Source organism: Hemicordylus capensis, chromosome 6 (assembly GCF_027244095.1).
Source record: "Hemicordylus capensis ecotype Gifberg chromosome 6, rHemCap1.1.pri, whole genome shotgun sequence".
Lineage (NCBI taxonomy): Eukaryota > Metazoa > Chordata > Lepidosauria > Squamata > Cordylidae > Hemicordylus > Hemicordylus capensis.
In genome coordinates, this window is record NC_069662.1 from 19,341,033 (window position 1) to 19,359,566 (window position 18,534).

The 18,534-nt window shown below is 47.0% G+C and overlaps 1 protein-coding gene across 3 annotated transcripts; it reads right to left on the bottom strand.

Annotated features, from left to right (window-relative positions):
* Positions 1-3,031: 3,031 nt before the first annotated feature.
* MBOAT7 (membrane bound O-acyltransferase domain containing 7) lies at positions 3,032-18,530 on the bottom strand. Of its 3 annotated transcripts, none has more exons than XM_053262866.1 (8): positions 18,230-18,530; positions 12,683-12,772; positions 10,342-10,471; positions 9,732-9,858; positions 9,483-9,639; positions 8,390-8,750; positions 7,081-7,266; positions 3,032-4,614 (listed from the first exon to the last, which is right to left on the bottom strand). In XM_053262866.1, the coding sequence occupies exons 2-8, from the start codon at positions 12,756-12,758 to the stop codon at positions 4,233-4,235; spliced, it is 1,419 nt and encodes a 472-aa protein (XP_053118841.1). In that variant the 5' UTR covers positions 12,759-12,772; positions 18,230-18,530; the 3' UTR covers positions 3,032-4,232. The 3 variants fall into 3 exon arrangements, with proteins under 3 accessions (XP_053118841.1, XP_053118843.1, XP_053118842.1); XM_053262868.1 differs by lacking the exon at positions 18,230-18,530 and adding an exon at positions 17,760-18,190; XM_053262867.1 differs by lacking the exon at positions 18,230-18,530 and adding an exon at positions 16,509-16,695.
* Between the last annotated feature and the right edge of the window lie 4 nt (positions 18,531-18,534).

Here is an 18,534-nt window from a genome sequence, read left to right on the forward strand (position 1 = left end):
CTCTCCATCTCCTACGCTGTGACGGTACTTCCTGGGGTTATTTTTCTTTATAGCATTCTTGTAGTCCAACACATCTTGCTTGGTGTCAATCCTGTTGATGAAGCCATAGCTGTTCCTAACAAACCATTTCACTGTCCCCAAAACCTTCGTTGTTTTCTCCATATGGAATTGTGTGTGTGTGTGTGTGTGTGTGTGTGTGTCTTTGCTGACCATGGGTGGCTTGTAGCCGGCGTTCTAATCCCCCTTGTACAGGATCCTTCTCACCTGGACATAGTGTGTCCCAGACATGCGAGGCCAGGTCATTGCCAATCAACATAGCAACAGGGTGTTGATCCCGAATTGCAAACTCCAATTCACCTTTCCAGCATCCAATCTGGATAGGCCACTTCACTAAGGGCACCCCCTTCTTTACATGGGCCCCTTCAGTGTATATGTTGTAGGTGCATTGGCCAAGGGGTGGTCGTTAAGAAGGGCCATCTGCTCCACAGAGATGTCAGCACCCGAGTCCCTGCGGGCCACAATTGACTGGCCATTGACAATTACTGGAACTCTCCTCCCCAGGGGAATAGTGTCCTCAGTAAACTCTCTGAGCTTGTCTAGTCTTCTTTCCTTTCCTCTGAAAGAGGGTATATATAGAGCTATGGGCCACTGTTTGGGGACAGTCCTTTTTAAGATGCCCCCCCATCACATCTGAAACATTGAGAGGGAGGTAAATCTGTGGGGCAGGCTTCTGGTGAGGGAAGCTCCCCTCACTTGGATACAGTGAGGGGTACAGAGGCCCCTAACCCTAGCTGGGCCGGGCATCGTTCTTCCTGGCACACAAAGGGTTCTGGAGCGTCTTCTGAGCGTCTTTTGGGTAGACTTGGAACTCAACCTGGCCTCAGTGAACCTTTCAGTCAGCTCCCTTGCTTCCGTAATGGTCCATGGAACTCAATGGAACAGCTGTTAATAGAGGGAGTCTGGAGGATGCATAAGGAACTGCTTAACTTGTATAAGATTCATCATGTCTTCCAAGGTCTTCACCCCCACCCTCTCTAGTCACACCTCACTGGTCTGCTTCTGCTGATGAGCCAAGGCCCAGTATGTCTTTGAACTTCCTCTGGAGACTACAGAACTTCCGGTGGGCATTCTCGGTGGTGAGCCCCCCAACTGGAACTTGACTCTCTGCTGGAAAAGCCAATAGTTGCCCACTTCTTCCACCTTCATCTCAGCAGACATGGCCAACAGTGTCCCACTGAGATGTGGTCTCAGGTAATGTAGTACATGTACTGTGCCCTCAGGTATTTTATAACTAATGCATGGCCCATCTTGAAAGAACAGATATGCATCAACCTCTTCCCCTTCTTTATATTCAGGAAACTTCTTTCTCCCCCACCCCGACCACTGCTGCTGTAGAGGAAGTTGGTTGGAGAATAATCCCTCTATTAATCCACACCATCTCAGCCCCACACACTAACTCAGCTGTCCTCTATCCCACTGCTAGTCCTTCTCGTTCCATTTCCATGCTTTTGAGTTCCGCTTGGAACTTCCAGTATTCTGGATAATTGCTTCTGTGCTCCCATCTGGCCCCAGACCAGCTCCTGGGTCTCCAACGTCCCTTCCCTCTTTCTTCCTGAAGCTAGTGTTTTGGTTTCCATGCCCTCTGCATGATTGGCACTCTTTACATTCTTTCTCCTGAGGACCATACACACGGCCCCTTATTCCTAGCACTACCTTGATTGTCCATCATTTCCCAAGAGCTAGGAACAAAACAAACTTATACGTGATTTGATCTGGTTGCAAAAACAAAAAAAAACCAGCTAATATTTTCCTCCTTTTATGTAGGAGGAAAAATAAGTTCCAGGTGGTTTTTTTTAAAGTCCATAAGGAAAAAAAAAATACTGTCACTCCCATTTACTCAGGGATGCTTTCATGTTCTTCTGGTTTTCTTCCAACCCTAATTCCTGCACGCTGGCAACATGTCATGACTCCTACCAAAGCCAGAGTGGGGGTTCACTGGGTCCTTGTCTGCAAGAGATTCACAATACGTTGCCACCATCCACTTTACTTTAATGTAGGACAAACCGCTCTTTCCACATAAGATTGTGGGGGTGCTAAAGTGGCAAAAACCCTCCCTAGAAAGGCAGTCTTAGGCTTCTAAAGGCGCATGGCTAAGGCAGACCCAAAATGAGTAGCACACTTCACTAACAAGGGCTTATTATTAGATTAAAAGAAAAACCAAGAATACGCAATAGAAACAATGGTCTCTTCATAAAGCAGATGTCAGAGAGAGGAGTTTTCATTAACCTGGCAACTCAGATTCAAGCAATACAATAAAGGAAAATAACTTCCCTCACCCATCTAACTTAACTGGTCTCGATCTTATAACTCACAGGCAAGGATATTCCTGCTTTCTCCAGCCTCCCTGGCTGTGGCCTCCTATTCCCACAGCAACTTCTCAGCCAGCTTCTTCCTCAGGTCACTCCTGGGACAGAAACACCTAAAGAAAAAAAGCTCTTTTCTTCTGGGCTTTCCCTTTTATTTCTACCCTCCCAGCAGTTGCTCTAAGTGAGGCCTAATCCTCCCTCAAATGCTTCTCATCACTACACAAGCAGTGATTTGAAATAGCACAGACACCTACAATGGATCATGCTGGAACTGGCCATGAGAAATAGCCAGTGATGAATTTGGCACAATACAGTATGAGCTCTGAAGACTTCAAGTACTGACAAAAGTTGGCACAAACAAATTAAACAGAAGGATTTGGCTGATTGATTTTGGTTGGCAAGCAAAACAAAGAATTCTGGAATCAATTCAGGTTATTGATAGGGATAGGGTGGATCTAAAGTGGTAGAAGAAAGTTAAGCTGGTGTGTTCAGTAAAGGATTCTTGGACTGCTATCAACACCATTTTCAAATTACATGCCACAATGAACTCTGGTGATCCAAGGTGCCGCAAACCAGTTTGCAGGAGGAAAAAAGCTTTTTCAGACAGGGGCTTGTCCTTTACAGCCCTCTGCAGGATAAATGAGTAATTGGACAGACAGAAGAGGTCTTAACAAAACTTTTTATTTCTCAGATAAGTTTCCAATCAGCCTGGCCTACAAAGTATGTTTGTATTCAGGCCATTTCACTTCTTCTTTAGGACAGAAAGAAACTAGCCTAAGGGTAGGCAAAATTACATTTTCATTCATATCCGAGTCTTGTAATGTAAAACCCAGCTTTCAAGGCTTCCCAATACATTTTTCAAGCCCCCACAAACCTGTGTTTGTGTGTCCCATTGAACAGAATTCAGCAGTCAATTTGTCATGGCTGCAAAGCTGAATTTGCCCAGCTTGAATAATCTTCCCTGTTGCTGAAGTTGAACACTGATACATTTAAATGTGATAGGGTCCATAGGTGCAACTTTTAATGGCTATTTTCCTGCACATTAGCAAGGCTTTAGTTTTGATGTATCATCCTTTGATGTGCAGGATGAATCTCAAGAATCTCACCCCTACTTTGGTGTGTGTGAGGGGGTCATTGATTCAAGACTTGGTGAGAGTCTGACAGGGTTTTGCACAGCTCAGTGCACAGAGGTATCTGCTGGCACACTAGACCAGGGGCATTTCCATACTATTTTGTCCCTTAGCAGCTCAGCCTACCTCCCACCCAGAAGCAAACCTCAATCCACCCCCTGCAAAAAAATAAAATACATTTTTAAGGATACAACTGCAGTATATATATATTTAAAAATATATATTACAGCCAGGAACTATTGGGAAACTTGCAAGACATGGAGCTCAGCTCATTCTTGCAAGTTCCTGTTTTGCCCCTGTAGAATGGCTAAAATTTGGAGGTGGTGTTTGTTTGTTTTTAAGAAAAAAATGAAAGACATTTTAGAACTGAGAGATGCTAGGAGCCCTGTTTTTAATAGGGGTGAGAGGAGTAATGAAGGCTGGAAGGCAAATCTAACAGGGGAACAGGATAGAAGCTGGGGTTTCTGGCTTTTTTGCCCCTGGAGAAACTCTGGGATCTATTGAGTTATCGCAGGTGGCAATGAGTGTCAGAATCCTGACATTCCCTAGCTTGGGAGGAATGGAAGAAAAGCCATTTGTTGGCACGACTCCTGGTTCCTATTCTTGGATCTCCAGCCCATTTCAGTGGTGGAGCATGGCAGAAATTGTCATGTTAAGTCCCGTCTAGTTGTCCAGCCTCCAGGGACCACAGACACACCTCCTATTGCGGGCTTGCCCCGACCTCGCTGCAGCTCAGTCACTCCTGCCGCTGAGGATTTTCTGCAGCGTCGTCTCTGCCCTTCTGGGAGCCCTGCTCTCTCCAGCCCCCCAATACCTTCCCCAACAGGAGGAAGGCCAGGGCCCCCAAGTGGATGCAGTAATAGATGGCGCTCCAGTAGCGAACTGTGTCCTCGAAAGTGAGCAGCACAAAACCCATGCACATGTAGTCATAGGCCCGCATCTTCAGGAACCACTGCAGCCAATCGCCATAGAGACGGCCAGCGGGAGAGAGGCGTCTCAGGAGGCCGCTCTCCATGGCGCCTTCCGCCGCGAGGCAGAGTGGGATGGTGAGGAAGCTCAGGTAGTAGCCAGGGTGAATCCCATGCCAGTAGGCGGAGATGAGCATCGTCCAGGCACTCCTAGGAAGAAAGGTGCCAGTCAGTTCTAAAATCCTCCCTCCCTTTCTGTCAACCCCACCACATATACTAGAATCCTTCACAGCTTTACTGTTGTCCTTGGCTAGTCAATCCCAGAATCCTTCAGTTCTCCTATCAAGCCAAACCCTTATCTGACTTAGGACCTCTCCCTGATCCACCAACCACTCTTGCAAATTCTCATCAGTCCCAGAATGCCATGTTCCTTGTCACCCTTTGCTAGCCCACTTCATTACCGAGAATCCTATGCTGCTTCCCCTTCAAGTTTTGTGGTAGCCATCAAAAATTTCAGAAGCAATCAGTACCTCTTTTACATCAAATTCACTGACAAAAGTGCGTTGCTTTCCCATATCTCCAACCTATATTCCCCAACCTAGACACTATTGACTGCAGATCTTCGAATGCTAATTCCTCTCCTCCTCTGCTTTGTCCATTCCAGCCACCAGGTCTCTAATACTGCTCTCTTCTGCCAACCCCCACCCCCCAAAACACAACCCTTAAATCAGGGCTTCTCATACCTGGTTCCCCAGATGTTGTTGGACTACACCTTTGATTGTCCCCAGCCACAATGGCCAAAGGCCGAGGATGGTGGGAATGAATCGTTGGCACTTCCCTGAAAGGTCATTCTCCTCAATGGTTGGGAGTGTATCCATAGGTGGAGTTGCTCCTCCTATCTGCTCCCAAGACAAGGCCAATAAAAAAAAGCAGGGCTTTAAAAAAAAGTAAAACCCAGCAATTTGGGGCTTTAAAGGTGATAGCCAGCGCTTTATATTTCGCCTGGAAACATACCAGCAGCCAGTGAGAACAGGCATAACGTGGTCTCTCCAGGGTGCCCCAAAGAACGATCTGGATGCTGCATTTTGGACTAACTGAAGTTTCCAAACTATGTAGAAAGGCAGCCCTACACAGAGCGCCTAGCAGCAGTCTAGCCTGGAGGTTACCAGCCGATGCACCACTGTTTTGAGGCCATCCTCTTCAAGGAATGGGTGGATGCCTTTTTGGGGACTCTCCTGGGCTGGAAGGGAAAGGGCTTTTACTCCCTTTTGAACCTCCTCCGAGACCAACTCCTTCAGCCAAATTCACATTTACTGTGTGTGTCGATTTCCTCACCCCCAACCGGCACTGAGGTAGTTTGGGGCTGTAAAGACTCACCACATCCCATGTCTCCTGCCTAGCAGCTTATGCTGGCCACGAAGAACTTTGCAGCCCGGCTTCAAGGACAATTATGGGATGGCCTGAGCCCCCCAGCATTGCCTGCTCCATGCGTGACCAAATCCCACCTTTGGGGATATTGGGCCGCAGCTGAGCAGGAAGGGCCAGCAGGGGTCCCCTCCACTCAGGAGCCCAGGCCCTGCACTGCAGAGTCCTGCTGCTTCTTCGGTTGGGAATCAGTCTGCCCGAGGTTTGCACAGCTCATGGTGCGAGGAGGAGGCAGAAAGGGGAGCCTCTCTCTTGCTATTTCCCTCGCACTCCACCATCACAGTGGAGTGATGATGATTGTCTCCACTGCTGCTTCTTGTATTTTGTACTGTTTTTATGCTTGTGTTTTAATTTTATTATTATTATTTAAATCAGATTTGTTTTTATATTTTTAGCTCAATATTTTAATGTGTCTTTTATAACCTTGTTTTTAAATGTTATTGTCATCTGCCTTGGGATGTTCTTAATGAAAGGTGGGGTATAAATTTAACAATAATAAAAAATTAAAAAATAAGTCACAGAGCCTACACGAGGTTTAGCAGGCTAAAGGAGAAAACCCCAGCTAGCCGATGCAGCTGCATCCCATCTTCCTTCCCTTCCTAGAGACGTTGGGACAGACCAGGTACTGAGGCTCCTGCTCTGGAGCAAGGCAGGGCGGGAAGTGGAAATGGATAGCCTGCTATGTGGGTAGTCTGGGCAGCTTTCCTCCTGGTCCTCTCGGGGGAGCAGGTAGGACGAGCAAGGTGGCCTAGGGATAACACTTCTCCCCTGAGGGAGAATCGTAGTCCAGCATCAGGGGACCCAAGCCTGAGAGCCCCTGCCCTGAAAGGAACTACTCCCTCCACATCACTGTTCTCCTTGCCAGCACTGAATGCTTTGCCATACCTCTCACACTAGTCCCACTTGTGTTTCCTAGCTCTCTTTCTCATTCAGTGCTGCCTGCCCCACAGATCTCCCAGTTGCTTACTCACACCAGCCCCCATTACTCCCAGAATTCTCTACCCTGCCTGTCTCCAAATCCACCACTATCCCGGAATCCTCTTTTCTGTCCATTCCCCTAAGAACTGTGTCCATTCCTCAACCTTGTTCAATGAACCTTGTCCATTACCACATGAGCCCAAACCATCCCAGCAGCTCATAGTTCAAACCTCTCAGCTCACCCCTAAAAGACTACCTTCTCCCTACCCTAGATCTTCCTCACTTTCCTCATGGCAATCTGTTCCTCCTCTCCCCACAAATTCCTCTGCTCACCTCATGACATAGGAGCGGACCGGTGCACTCTTGTAGATGTACTGTGCCAGCCACCATTGGACAGTCATATTCCAGTAACGCATACCATCCTTCACCTTGACACAGAAGTCTGTGCCATGGGGGTCAATGTTCTTGATAGTCTCATAATCATAGGTAATACTGGATGAGGCTTCTCCATCAGCTGATCTGCTTGTCGGAAATCAGAAACAAGCAAAATCAGAACAAAAAACCCAGTTCTCATGCTTTAGTAACTATTGGGATTGACTACTGGAATGTACCTATGGAGATGCTGCCCTCAAAAATTATTTGGAAGCTCCAAATGCTATAAAAACATTGTTGCCTGCCTACTGAGAGTTGCTGAGCACCTTTTGAAGTGGTGATCCTCTTCTACTTAGCAGCAGGAGGACAACTGGCCCTAGCCAACCCCCGTCACAGCAGCCCTCTAATGGGTGGTCTACCTTATGTTTCCTTTTAGAGTGCAAGCCCTTTTTGGGAAGCAAACCATTTGTTAACTTTACTATTTGTTTTTCTGTGTAATCTGCTTTGAGCATTTTTAATGAAAAGTGGTATATAAATATGTGTACTAGAAGTAATAGTAGTAGTAGATAGCAAAAATATAAGGTTTCAAGAAACATATGTACAAGACATTTTAAGGGCAGAATATGGCCATATCTGCATGCTTATATTGAACTACCCATAATTATTCCATTCCCATATTCAGTGTCCCCTGTAACAGGGATTCGCCAGATGTTGTTGACTACAACTCCCATCATCCCCAGCTAAAAAGCCACTACAGCTGGGGATGATGGGAGTGGTCATCAATAACATCTGGGAATCCCTGTTACAGGGGACACTGCCCATAATGCTTCTCAAAAGCTAGCCTCCTACCTGGAGATAGAGCCTTGCCCCAGAACAACAGGGCAGCTTGCAGGGGGCTGTATGGGACAAGTAGTTTGCCCCCATTTATGAACTGGTCTTGTGGTAGCAAGCATGACTTGTCCCCTTAGCTAAGCAGGGTCGGCCCTAGTTTCATATGAATGGGAGACTACATGTGTGAGCACTGTGAGATATTCCCCCAGGGGATGGAGCCGTTCTGGGAAGAGCAGAAGGTTTCCAGTTCCCTCCCGGGCTTCTCCAAGATAGGGCTGAGAGAGATTCTTGCCTGCAACCTTGGAGAAGTCGCTGCCAGTCTGTGAAGACAATACTGAGCTAGAAAGAAATTCACCTTGCCCCTTCTCTGCCCCCCATTCCCTCCCCCCGGTATCATTATTGCCCCAGAAGGGGGAGGGCGAGTATCTCCTGGACTCACCTGCTGAGTGGTTCATACTGCATGGTGGGTCCTCCACCTGACCTGGATTTGGCAGTAGTTGGGTAAGCCCCAAAGGCAGCTGCGATACAGGCACATTCAGCACAGAGCCAGGCCACATAGAAGCGCATGCGGAAGACGAAGAAGATGGGCATCATATAGAAAAGGCGGAAAGGAAGTCCTCGCTCGTAGAAGGCATCACTTCGGACATAATCCAGGGGGAAGTAGTGAGAGACCACCAGGAAAAAGGCTCCAAAGACGGGGATCATTTTGGATCTGAGAAGCAGTGGTTGCCAGCTAGGGATGACTGAGGGATCAGGCTGGTTCAGCCAGTCATAGTGAGTACGGTAGCGGTAAAATGGGCCTAGGTACAACAACAAAAAATGGGATTCAGACCAAACAAATAGAATTGTGGACCAGAAGATAAGAAAACCAAACATTTGTAACATGAGGAGTGCATGTAGTTTAGACACAGGATAATGGCCCCAAGTTCACAGCAGCAAAGGCCTACGAGTTCTTGGAGAATATATTGACACAAGCAGAACTTATAAAACCTCTGTTCATTTTAAGTTTCTAGCCCTAATGTTTGAAGCAGAAGTTTTTGGGAAAAGTGTGTTAGCTATTAATAGCTGTCAGCTATTCTGACAAGCTAAAAAAGAAGGCAATGATAAAAGATGTGGGAAGATAACAAACAGGAAGAATGACAAATGTGTTTGGACATGGGTATACTTCTGCAAACATGTTTACACACCACACCACAAAATCAAGCTAGAAAGACAGCAGATATGACAAAGAACAAAGGTGAAATATGCTCTATTCTTTTGACTTCCCATTCTCATCTTAGCTTCTTCCTTTCTTTGAAAGGAAGTTGCAATGGAAAATAGTGACTTTCAGAACATCATTTCGTCTATCATCAGTTTTTGTAGCTACAGTCAAGGGACATGGATAATAAAGTAGCCAAAGCTATGGTAACTGGTTGTTGTTTTTAGAAGCCAACTTGGGTGACAAAATCAAGATGCACTATGGGAGTTTGGTTCTGTACACATATTCCACCTTACTCTGTTGACCACCACTTTCTGTTAGGTAACTCAGGTACCTGTCATGAGCCCCACATAGCAATAACTGTAGCACAGTATCTCCACCAGTCCTGGCATTTTGGGGATCACACCAATCATGGCAGACTTGGCAAATGATGTCACTTCCTGTTTCTTTGCCTGAGTGTATTCTTGCACCTCATTGGCCAAGCTCACCATCTGGTAGAGAGAGATTAAGACATCATGGGCAATGAGCTTTCTAGAGAGCACTCACCCCACCCCACCCCAACACAAAGCACAGCACCCTTTACCTTAAGGGTGAGTAATAGTTGCACAGCATTGGTGAAAGGGGTTGGTTCAGGAAAGCCAAAAGAAGCAACTGTGCGGAAAAAGAGCAGATATAAAAAAGTCCATCCGAGTGTCAGGTAGTGGCATGACCTGGTGTGGAAGAAGAGAGACTGTATTAAATAATTTAATACATTTATCCCACTCAGAACCTACACTGAATTCCCATTCCAATACCAATATTTTAGTCTACTAGGCCATCCATTTTCAGAAGACTCTTGACTCTCAGCTGATGCTCCTCACCGTTTCTTGCTCCTTTAAAAGAAAAACCTTCCTTTATTCTCTCTCTGCCCTCCTTTATTTTAGCTCATCAAACTGTACAGCTAGATAGTCCCGGAATCCGGAACCCCAGAATCCCATTTTTGCTTGCTATGCCCCAGCAACCCATGATGGCTGGCTCTCATCATCCCCTGCAGTAGCTCACCAGACCATTTTTCTTTTCTGGACAGCCAAGAGGACCTGGTTCCCACAATGCCCTGCTTCAACACATAATACTTCCTGTCCTCCAAGAGAACCCCCACAATTTCCTGCTCTAGCTGATCAAACAAACCACAGTTCCTCAGCTTCCTCCTTTACCGCGGTGAGAGGTTAATGATAAGCCACGTCCCCAGGATGGTGATGAGAGAATGGAGGGAATGGATGTTGCAAGTGGCCAGGATAAGCACGAACCCCGTAGCTGCACCCCCAAACTGCTTGGATCTTGGCCCTGTGTGGAAGAAGACGAACAAATCGGAGAGAAGGCAAATGTGCTTGTTCATTCTGAGTTTCCTCCTTGCAAACAGATCAATATTGAGATGCAGGATTATACTTTGGTGGACACACCAGAACTTCCAGCCTCACTGCTCTGCCTTCTTTACTCACCCCACCCCCACACGACCAAATGCAATTCTCCATCCTGAAGGCTCCTGTCCCTTTAAGAGGGCCACATTCCACCCACTGCCGCTTCTCCTGACACTACAGCAATGGGAAAAGAATTGCCACAGAGAGTGCATGTCTCAGGTCTCTCCTACTTCCTCTTAAGGCCAGGACCAGGCAACCCTTCACGTGAGGGGAGGAACAGGCAATGGAGATGGCTCAAGAGCTTAACCTTTATCCTTCTGCTATTTATTATTATTATTGTCATGAAGCATTACCTTCTCAAGCCGCTCAGGATGCTGTACAAAAGTCCCGTCCCCCCATTTTATACATAACAGCCCTATGAGGTAGGTTAGGCTGGAAAGACCATGATCCAGGACCACCCAATTAGGGATGAGCACTCCCAGGAGGTGTGGCTGGCGTGGTGACATTCACCGAGGCTGCAAGAAGGTACGCTGCAGCCCTGCACCAACACTTTTGGGGAGAGCACCGGCAAGGGAAAGCCACAGGGCAAGTAAGGGCACCCTCCCTGCCCCTTAAAAGGAACACGCACACACCCCAAACTGGCTCAACTGCCAGACTTTTGAACTGGTTCGGCACTTCAGAGACGGAGCGTCGAACCGGTTCGTGCACATCTGTACACCCAGTGAGCTTTACGGCCACATGGGGATTTGAACCTGGGTCTCCACAGTAAGCTGCTGCTTCCTGGAGAAGCCATCCCTAGCACTTAGAGCCACATCCAGAGTCTGTGAAAAGTTCCACGTCCACCCTGCACCCAAGAGAGACGCTTCCTGCTACTGGTGTGTGCAGGGGTAGGGGTGAGAGGCCGTTCTCACTGTGTTTGACCCTCCGGTAATTGAGTCCCCAACACGTGCACTCAAGGTTGTACCATCTCCTGGGTCGGGCTGACGTGCAGGTGTGCTTTTTACATGAAGAGGTCGACATTTTAGTGGCGATTCTCTTTACTGAGCAGGGGGGAAAGCAACTGGCCCTATCCATCCCCAACATAGCATCCCTCCAGTAGCTGTTGCTAGTGTCTGTCTACTACTACTACTGCTGCTGCTACAGATATTTATATACCGTTCTTCAACCAAAGTTCTCAAAGCTGTTTACACAGAAAAATACATAAATAAGATGCCCCCCTGTCCCCAAAGGGCTCACGGTCTAAAAAGAAACATAAAGGCCAGTACCAGCAACCGCCACTAGAGGAATGCTATGCTGGGGTTGGATAGGGACAGTTGCTCTCCCCCTGCTAAATAAAAGAGAATCACCACAATTTTATTTTTCTTTCTTTCTCTATAAACCGCTTTGGTTGAAAAGCGGTATATAAATATTCGTGTGTGTGTGTGTGTGTATAATATAATCACAAGATCATGAAGGGTTTAGTCCAAAACAACTTGAGGATATAAGTGGGACAAAAAGAGGCCTTCATGCAGGGATGGCATAAGCAGATTTCTCTGAAGTATGGTGGATACTGGAATGGCCACCAGAATTTAGGGGATGGGGCTGTGGCTCAATGGAAGAGCACCGGCTTTGCATGCAGAAGGTCCCAGGTTCAATCCCTCCCTGGTAGCATCTCCAGGTAGGACTGGGAGGAACTCTTGCCTGGAACTCTGGAAAAGCCACTGCCAGCCTGGGCAATACCAAGCTAGATGGACCAATGGTCTGACTCGGCAGAAGGCAGCTTCTGGTGTTCCTGACACCCTCTCGCCACCCTGGCTCTCCCTGACAGTGAGGCTCTACAGCAGGCCTGCACAACTTTGGCCCTCTGGCTCTTGTTGGACTACAACTCCCATCATCCTCAGCCACAGTAGCCACTTGTCAGGGACGATGGCAGGAGGGTCAACATTGTGCGGCCCTTGTTGTATTTAAAGAACTATTTTCCTACCACGAAGAGATGTGTGTGGGAAGTCCACTTTTGTTTATTTGTTAATAATAATATTACTATTGTTAAAATCAATAAAAATTGAATTTGGAAGCAAAAAAAACAACATTGTGCAGCCCTGCTCTGTAGTGTGGCAATATTTTCTCCTCACTTTGACGGTCCAGTTCTTACACTTACCCGCCTTCTTGAAGAGGAAACCAATGGGGATGGAGACAAGGAGGACTGTCAGGTAGGTCACTTCATCAGGAGACATCGTGGCTGGCAAATCTATCAAGAGATACTCAGAATGAGATGCACAGACCAGAACCAGAAGTACTGGAAACAACAGAGAGGGAGCTGGCCCTGCAACTGACTGATGAGTCAAGGGGGAAACAATTTAGGAGGCGGTGAGCTCATGGCTCTGGATTTCACATCAGTATGGTCCAGTAAGTTAAAGCAGGGGCACCAGGACACCTGGGTTCTTGACTGAAAGGACTCTGATCTTGGGTGTAAGACTAAGCTATACCTGAGGTTATTGAGAACCTTCATAATTACAGAACTTGGGGTCACCAATGAAATCGGCAGGCAAAAGACACATACCAAAAAAATATGCAGAGTTAACACATGGAACTCACTGCCACAAGATGTGATGATGGCCACTGGCTTAGAAGACTGTTAAGGGAGATTATACAAATCCATGGCGGAGAAGGGGATTTATCCATGGCTATTGGCCACAACAGAAACCTCCTTGTTCAGAGGCAGTGTGCCCTTGAACAGGGATTCCCAGATGTTGACTACAACTCCCATAATCCCCAAGCAAAAGCTATTGCAGCTAGGGATGTTGGGAGTTGTAGTCAGCAGCATCTGGGAATCCCTGTTAAGAGGGGACACTGCCCTTGAACAGCAGTTACTGAGTGGCAACCAAGGGAGAGGGCTACTGTCTTCAAGCCCTGCTCGCGAATTCCTCGGAGGCATCTGGCTGGCCACTGTGGAAAACAGGATGCTGGACTACATCAGGGCTGCACAACTTGGGCTGTTGCTGGACTAAAGCTGCCATCATGCCTGACCATTGTCCACTGTGGATGTAGGTGATTGGAGTTATAGTTCAACAACAGCTGAAGGGTTAATTAAATTTGTTCAGCCCTGCTATAGAGAAGGCAAGCCATGAAATGGTGAAATTATCTCCTCTATGCAAGCCTTCAAGGTACAGGCATTATCTTGACCCTGCTCCCAAGCCTCTGCATTCCCAACATGTGTGTGAAGGATAAGTGACAATTTCACAAATAAGTCTGCAACAGGTTCAGCAGCAGTTTCCCCCAATGTGGTGGAGGTCATCTAAAACCTCCAGACCTTCAAGTTTTTAAAGCTAAGAGTGTTCCTCAATTGTGGTGTGGTACACAAATGTGGTTTTTTAAAAATATTAACAAATTGGAGCTAATTTGGTCAAAGTTTCCAAGATCATCACTGCCTTTACCAAGTTGTGTTTCTCATGCAAATAAGTAAGCTTGGCTGGGTTAATAATTTTAAAGTACTGGCTGCAGATATTGATTTTAAATCTACCAGGTTTCGTTTAATTAACAATGGAGCCCTTTGTCAGTAGTATTTAAGAGAACGTCTTCTTCATTATGAGCCCCACTGCCCATTGAGGTCGTCTGGAGAGGTCTGTCTCCAGTTGCCGCCAGCTTGCCTGGTGGCCACATGGGGGAAGGGCCTTCTCGGTTGCTGCCCCAAGATTGTGGAACGCTCTCCATACTGAAATACGATCCTCCTCATCTCTGACAAGATATAAAAAGCATTTCAAAACCCACATCTTCACCCAAGCTTTTTCAGTTTTTTAAATTGTGTAGGTTTTAATCTGTGTTTGATTTTTAATTGTTTTAAGTTTTTGTGTACGTTTTAAAGTTGTTTTTATGTTATTGTTAACCACCCAGAGATGGAAGTTTGGGGTGGTTTACAAATCTGATAAATAAAATTTGCTAGGCTTTTCAGTTAGTCATTTAATACATTCAGGTTATTCTACAGCCTAAGCAAATCTAAAAAGAAGGTTGTAGGTCATAGATACCGCAGTAGCTAGTCATTCTATACGAATAGGTTATTTAGCTCTGTATTTTGTCTAATCTCCCGATTCCAACTCAATGAAGAGCTTTCTCACTGTCTAAGTACCCTGTTTGACCTATCCCGAGGATCTACTTAACAAAACTCTGGTAAGTGTCTGTATCCATGTGATTCAGGAGAAATTGAATCAATTGATCATGCTCTACTTTTTTCTCTATCTTTATAAAGGATGGAGGGAACATTTTATTTGCCCACTCATTGTGGGAAAGTTCAATAAATCACCTGATGCTTTTGTTCTGGTTTTGCTCGAGGACAAAGATATTAACATCACTTTCAAGGCAGTTAGATTTATTGCATCTTCAATAAAAACAATGATAATCCGTGCTAATAGTCCCTTTGTTTTTACTAATGTATTTTAATGTTTTGAAATGCATACTGTTTCTTTTTGATGTAGGAATGGATTGTATTATGATGTGGAGTTGGTCTGTGACTATAAATAAGAATTTTGATATGAGGTATATGCAAAAAGACTGTAAATTAAATCCCTTCTTTTTCCATGGGGTGGGATGGGGCTCCTATAGCTGCCCATACTGAGAGCCACCCTTTTGCCAAGAACTCTAACCCAGTAGATCATTGCTGATGCCTCCCTAATCCCTCAGCTCACCCTCCCACCCCTTGCTATATTTAAGTAAGAATCCTTGGGGCAGATTAAGAGCTAGTATCTATCCAAAGATGTTAACACCACACACACACACACACACCACTGCTCCAGAGAACCAAGGAATTCATACACACATGCACACCCTGCCATGACTCTCCACATATCTTGCAGAAGTAAGGCCAGGGTCCTCTCTCCCATATCCCACCCCGATTTATGATCAAAAGAACTCAGGAGTCCTTGCTCCAGGTCATCCACTAGAGCAGGGATTCTCAACGTTGGGTCCCCAGATGGTATTGGACTTCAGCTCCCATAATCCCCAGCCCCAGTGGTCTTTGGTTGGGGATTATGGGAGTTGAAGACCAATAACATCTGGAGACCCAACACTGAGAATCCCTGCACTAGAGCAAGGGTATGTAACCTTGCCTCTCTAGCTGTTGTTGAATTACAACTCCCAACAGATGATGATGGAAGTTGTAGTTTAACAACAGCTGGAGAGCTAAAGTCCCCTGCCCCTGCAATGGAGTATATGCCTTGCCTTGCAACATAAGGCCTTGTGAGACAATTGCAGCCTGTCCCTATTTGTGGTCCCCTGGAGGAATCCCGAATGCTCATTGGTGGCCCTGTGGGGACATCTAAGAGAGACCATCTAAGGTGGGAGCGTGTTTCCTCTCTCTGGATTCAGAGGCACACCATGGGCCTGGTGCCAGTTTCCCCAGCCTGCTGCTGCCAGCCAAGCTGCACAGCCACCTCCCTCCAAGGCTCCTTCACTGGTATGAATGGCTAAGCGGGTGAAGTCTTTGCCTGCAATTTCCACAGAACCGGCAAGGAGATGAGACACTGCCGAGAATGGGGGAAGGAGGCACACAGAGCAAGACGACAGACTGAAGGGAGGGAGGAGGAATCGGAGAGATGAGGTGCAGAGGATGTTTGGGGAAAGAGGAAGGGGGCATAACAGATGAGGTGCAAAAAGAGGGTTCTATGGAGTACAGAAAGACTTGTGGGGCGAGGAAAGGAGGAGTAGTGTCAGGACACACCCAGACGCCGACTCAGAGAAGACCCTCTCTGAAGAGGATGAGCATGCCTTGCTGAGACTCCCGGTCCAGAGGATAGCCCCCCCCCCCGAGATTCAACTAACCCTGAGCAACCAGAGCTTGTTGCCCCTCCTGTGGACACCCCCTTGGAGGGGCCCTAGAGCGCCTCCCCCCCCCCAGTTGAGGCTCCTGTCCCCAGAATCCCCTCTGTGGCTCCCAGGTACAGCGACAACACCAGGCCCGGGCCAAAATCCAACACTGGAGGCGGAGCGCTTGCCTGGCTGCTGGGGAATCCCTCCCAATGGGCCTACTCAGGAGGAGCAGGAGGCCAGCTCAGGCAGTGACAGGCTGAGGTTCAGGGTCCTCCATCAGACTTCCATTTAAAGCCAGTCTTTGGTGGTTCAACAGCTCTTTTGAGCTCTGCCTCGCTAGGCCCGCACAGGAAGCAAGAGAAGGAGGTGCAGAGAGAAACCTGTGGGGTGGGGATGAAAGGAAAAAAGAGGGAACAGTCGAAAGACAGGGGCACAGAGATATCGGCGAGGGAGACAGAAAAATGGGGGTTTTAACTATTTATTTTTCCAATTTTTCATTTACACACATATACAATAATAATATGAGAAGTGGAGTTAACAGATGGGGTGCAGAGAGAAAGAGGGGCAGCTGAGAGACTTATGAGTGAAGAAACAGGAAGAAGCAAGGCACAGAGAAGGGGTGCTGGTGAGGAAAAGAAAGGAGTATTATGTAGAGATTTTTCAGAGAGTGTGAGACTTATAGTAGTAGAGAGAGGGGAAAGAGCACATGCTAAGGGGTACAGGGAGTTTAGAAAAGGGCTTTAACAAAGATCAGCTTAAGAGAACATTCTGAGTTTAAGGTTGCCACAGTATGTTAGCTTAAGTCAGATTTGAAGTGAAATTCAAAGCTTCTCTTCAGGTGAAAGAATTCTGAGTGGCTCTAAAAAAAAGTTGTTAACAAAACTAGCAAAATGCCTCAGGGAAACTTCAAACACCAGCCACTAACTGAAAACATGCTGTATTGATGAGGGAGAGGATAAGGGGTTGTGCAAAAGTGTTGTGATAGCATCGGTCAGGCCTTTTGTTTTTCCCCAGAAGGAAAAGAACCACCAAGTCAAAGATCCTGTTGAATTTCTGCCTCAGCTACAGCTATCCAAGGCATAGGAGTCTAAAAAAAAAAGGGGGGGGGATGACAGCTTTTAACCCTTGCTACTGACTTTAACCCCATTTCACTGAGAAGGTATTGCAAGCAGGGAATAACCAAACTGCAAAAACTTCGGGGAATGGCAGTAGAACAAAACGAAACATTCCTAGTCCTCGGTTTAACACCTCTGCGTACGTGCAGAGTGCATTTTTCCAGTGAATAAAATAGCAAGCGGAGCCAGCAAATTTAAGACGAGAGGCCAGGGCTTATAATCACTTCTGTGCTAGGGAGCAAAGCATGCTTCGGCAGGTTCTACACATACGTGCTTACTAAGTTAAAAACAAACATGCTTTCTCTGCAATTAGCGTCGCACCGTAGTTTTTAGCTTCAGTGAGGACAAACTGGGGTGAAAGTGGTCCTCTCGTTTCGGAGGGATTTGAGTTGCACCTCCCCCAGGTCTAGCGACTCGGTTATTATGTATGTGGGTTTAGGGGAGCAGGAGTGCCGCCGGCTCCTCTGGATCTTCCCTGCCACCACCACGCACAGGAAATTCTCCTAAATAAAGCCGATGATCCCATCTCCTAGTCCCCGCCTCATCTAGACCCGACGCCTGATCTTAAAGGACACAGACGTCCTCTGTCCTATCCTCACCCCGTTCGAGGTTAGCCTAATAAACCCAGGACAGGAGTCCTACCTCCTACTAGCCCCAGGCCCTTGCTTGTGCACCATCAACCCCCACCCGCTTCTACCTCTTTGCACAGAAGGAACCCAGGAGTCCTGGCTCCCAGCATCCCCCTTGATTACCACACCCCCAGCACGCTTCCCAAGACATCTTTCACTCACCTCTCCCGACGTTCTTTAGCCGCGTACAGGAGTTCAAAGGGAGAATCGACAGGGCAATTGAGGGGTGGCGAGCAAAATCAACCCAGGGATGCAAAGGGACTCATTCTCTTGAAGAACCCATTTCTGAGACAAGCAGAGTCGCCTCCCACCTTGCTTGCTTCCTGTCTCTTTTGCACGGCTTCCTCTTCTTTGCAAAATGAATTGTGGTGGATGTATTTTCTCTCTCATTCCATTTCTCTCACCCCCACCTTTTGTACCACCTCTGTCTCCCCAAGCGAGCCATTGGTTCTCTTCCGCACGAGCTA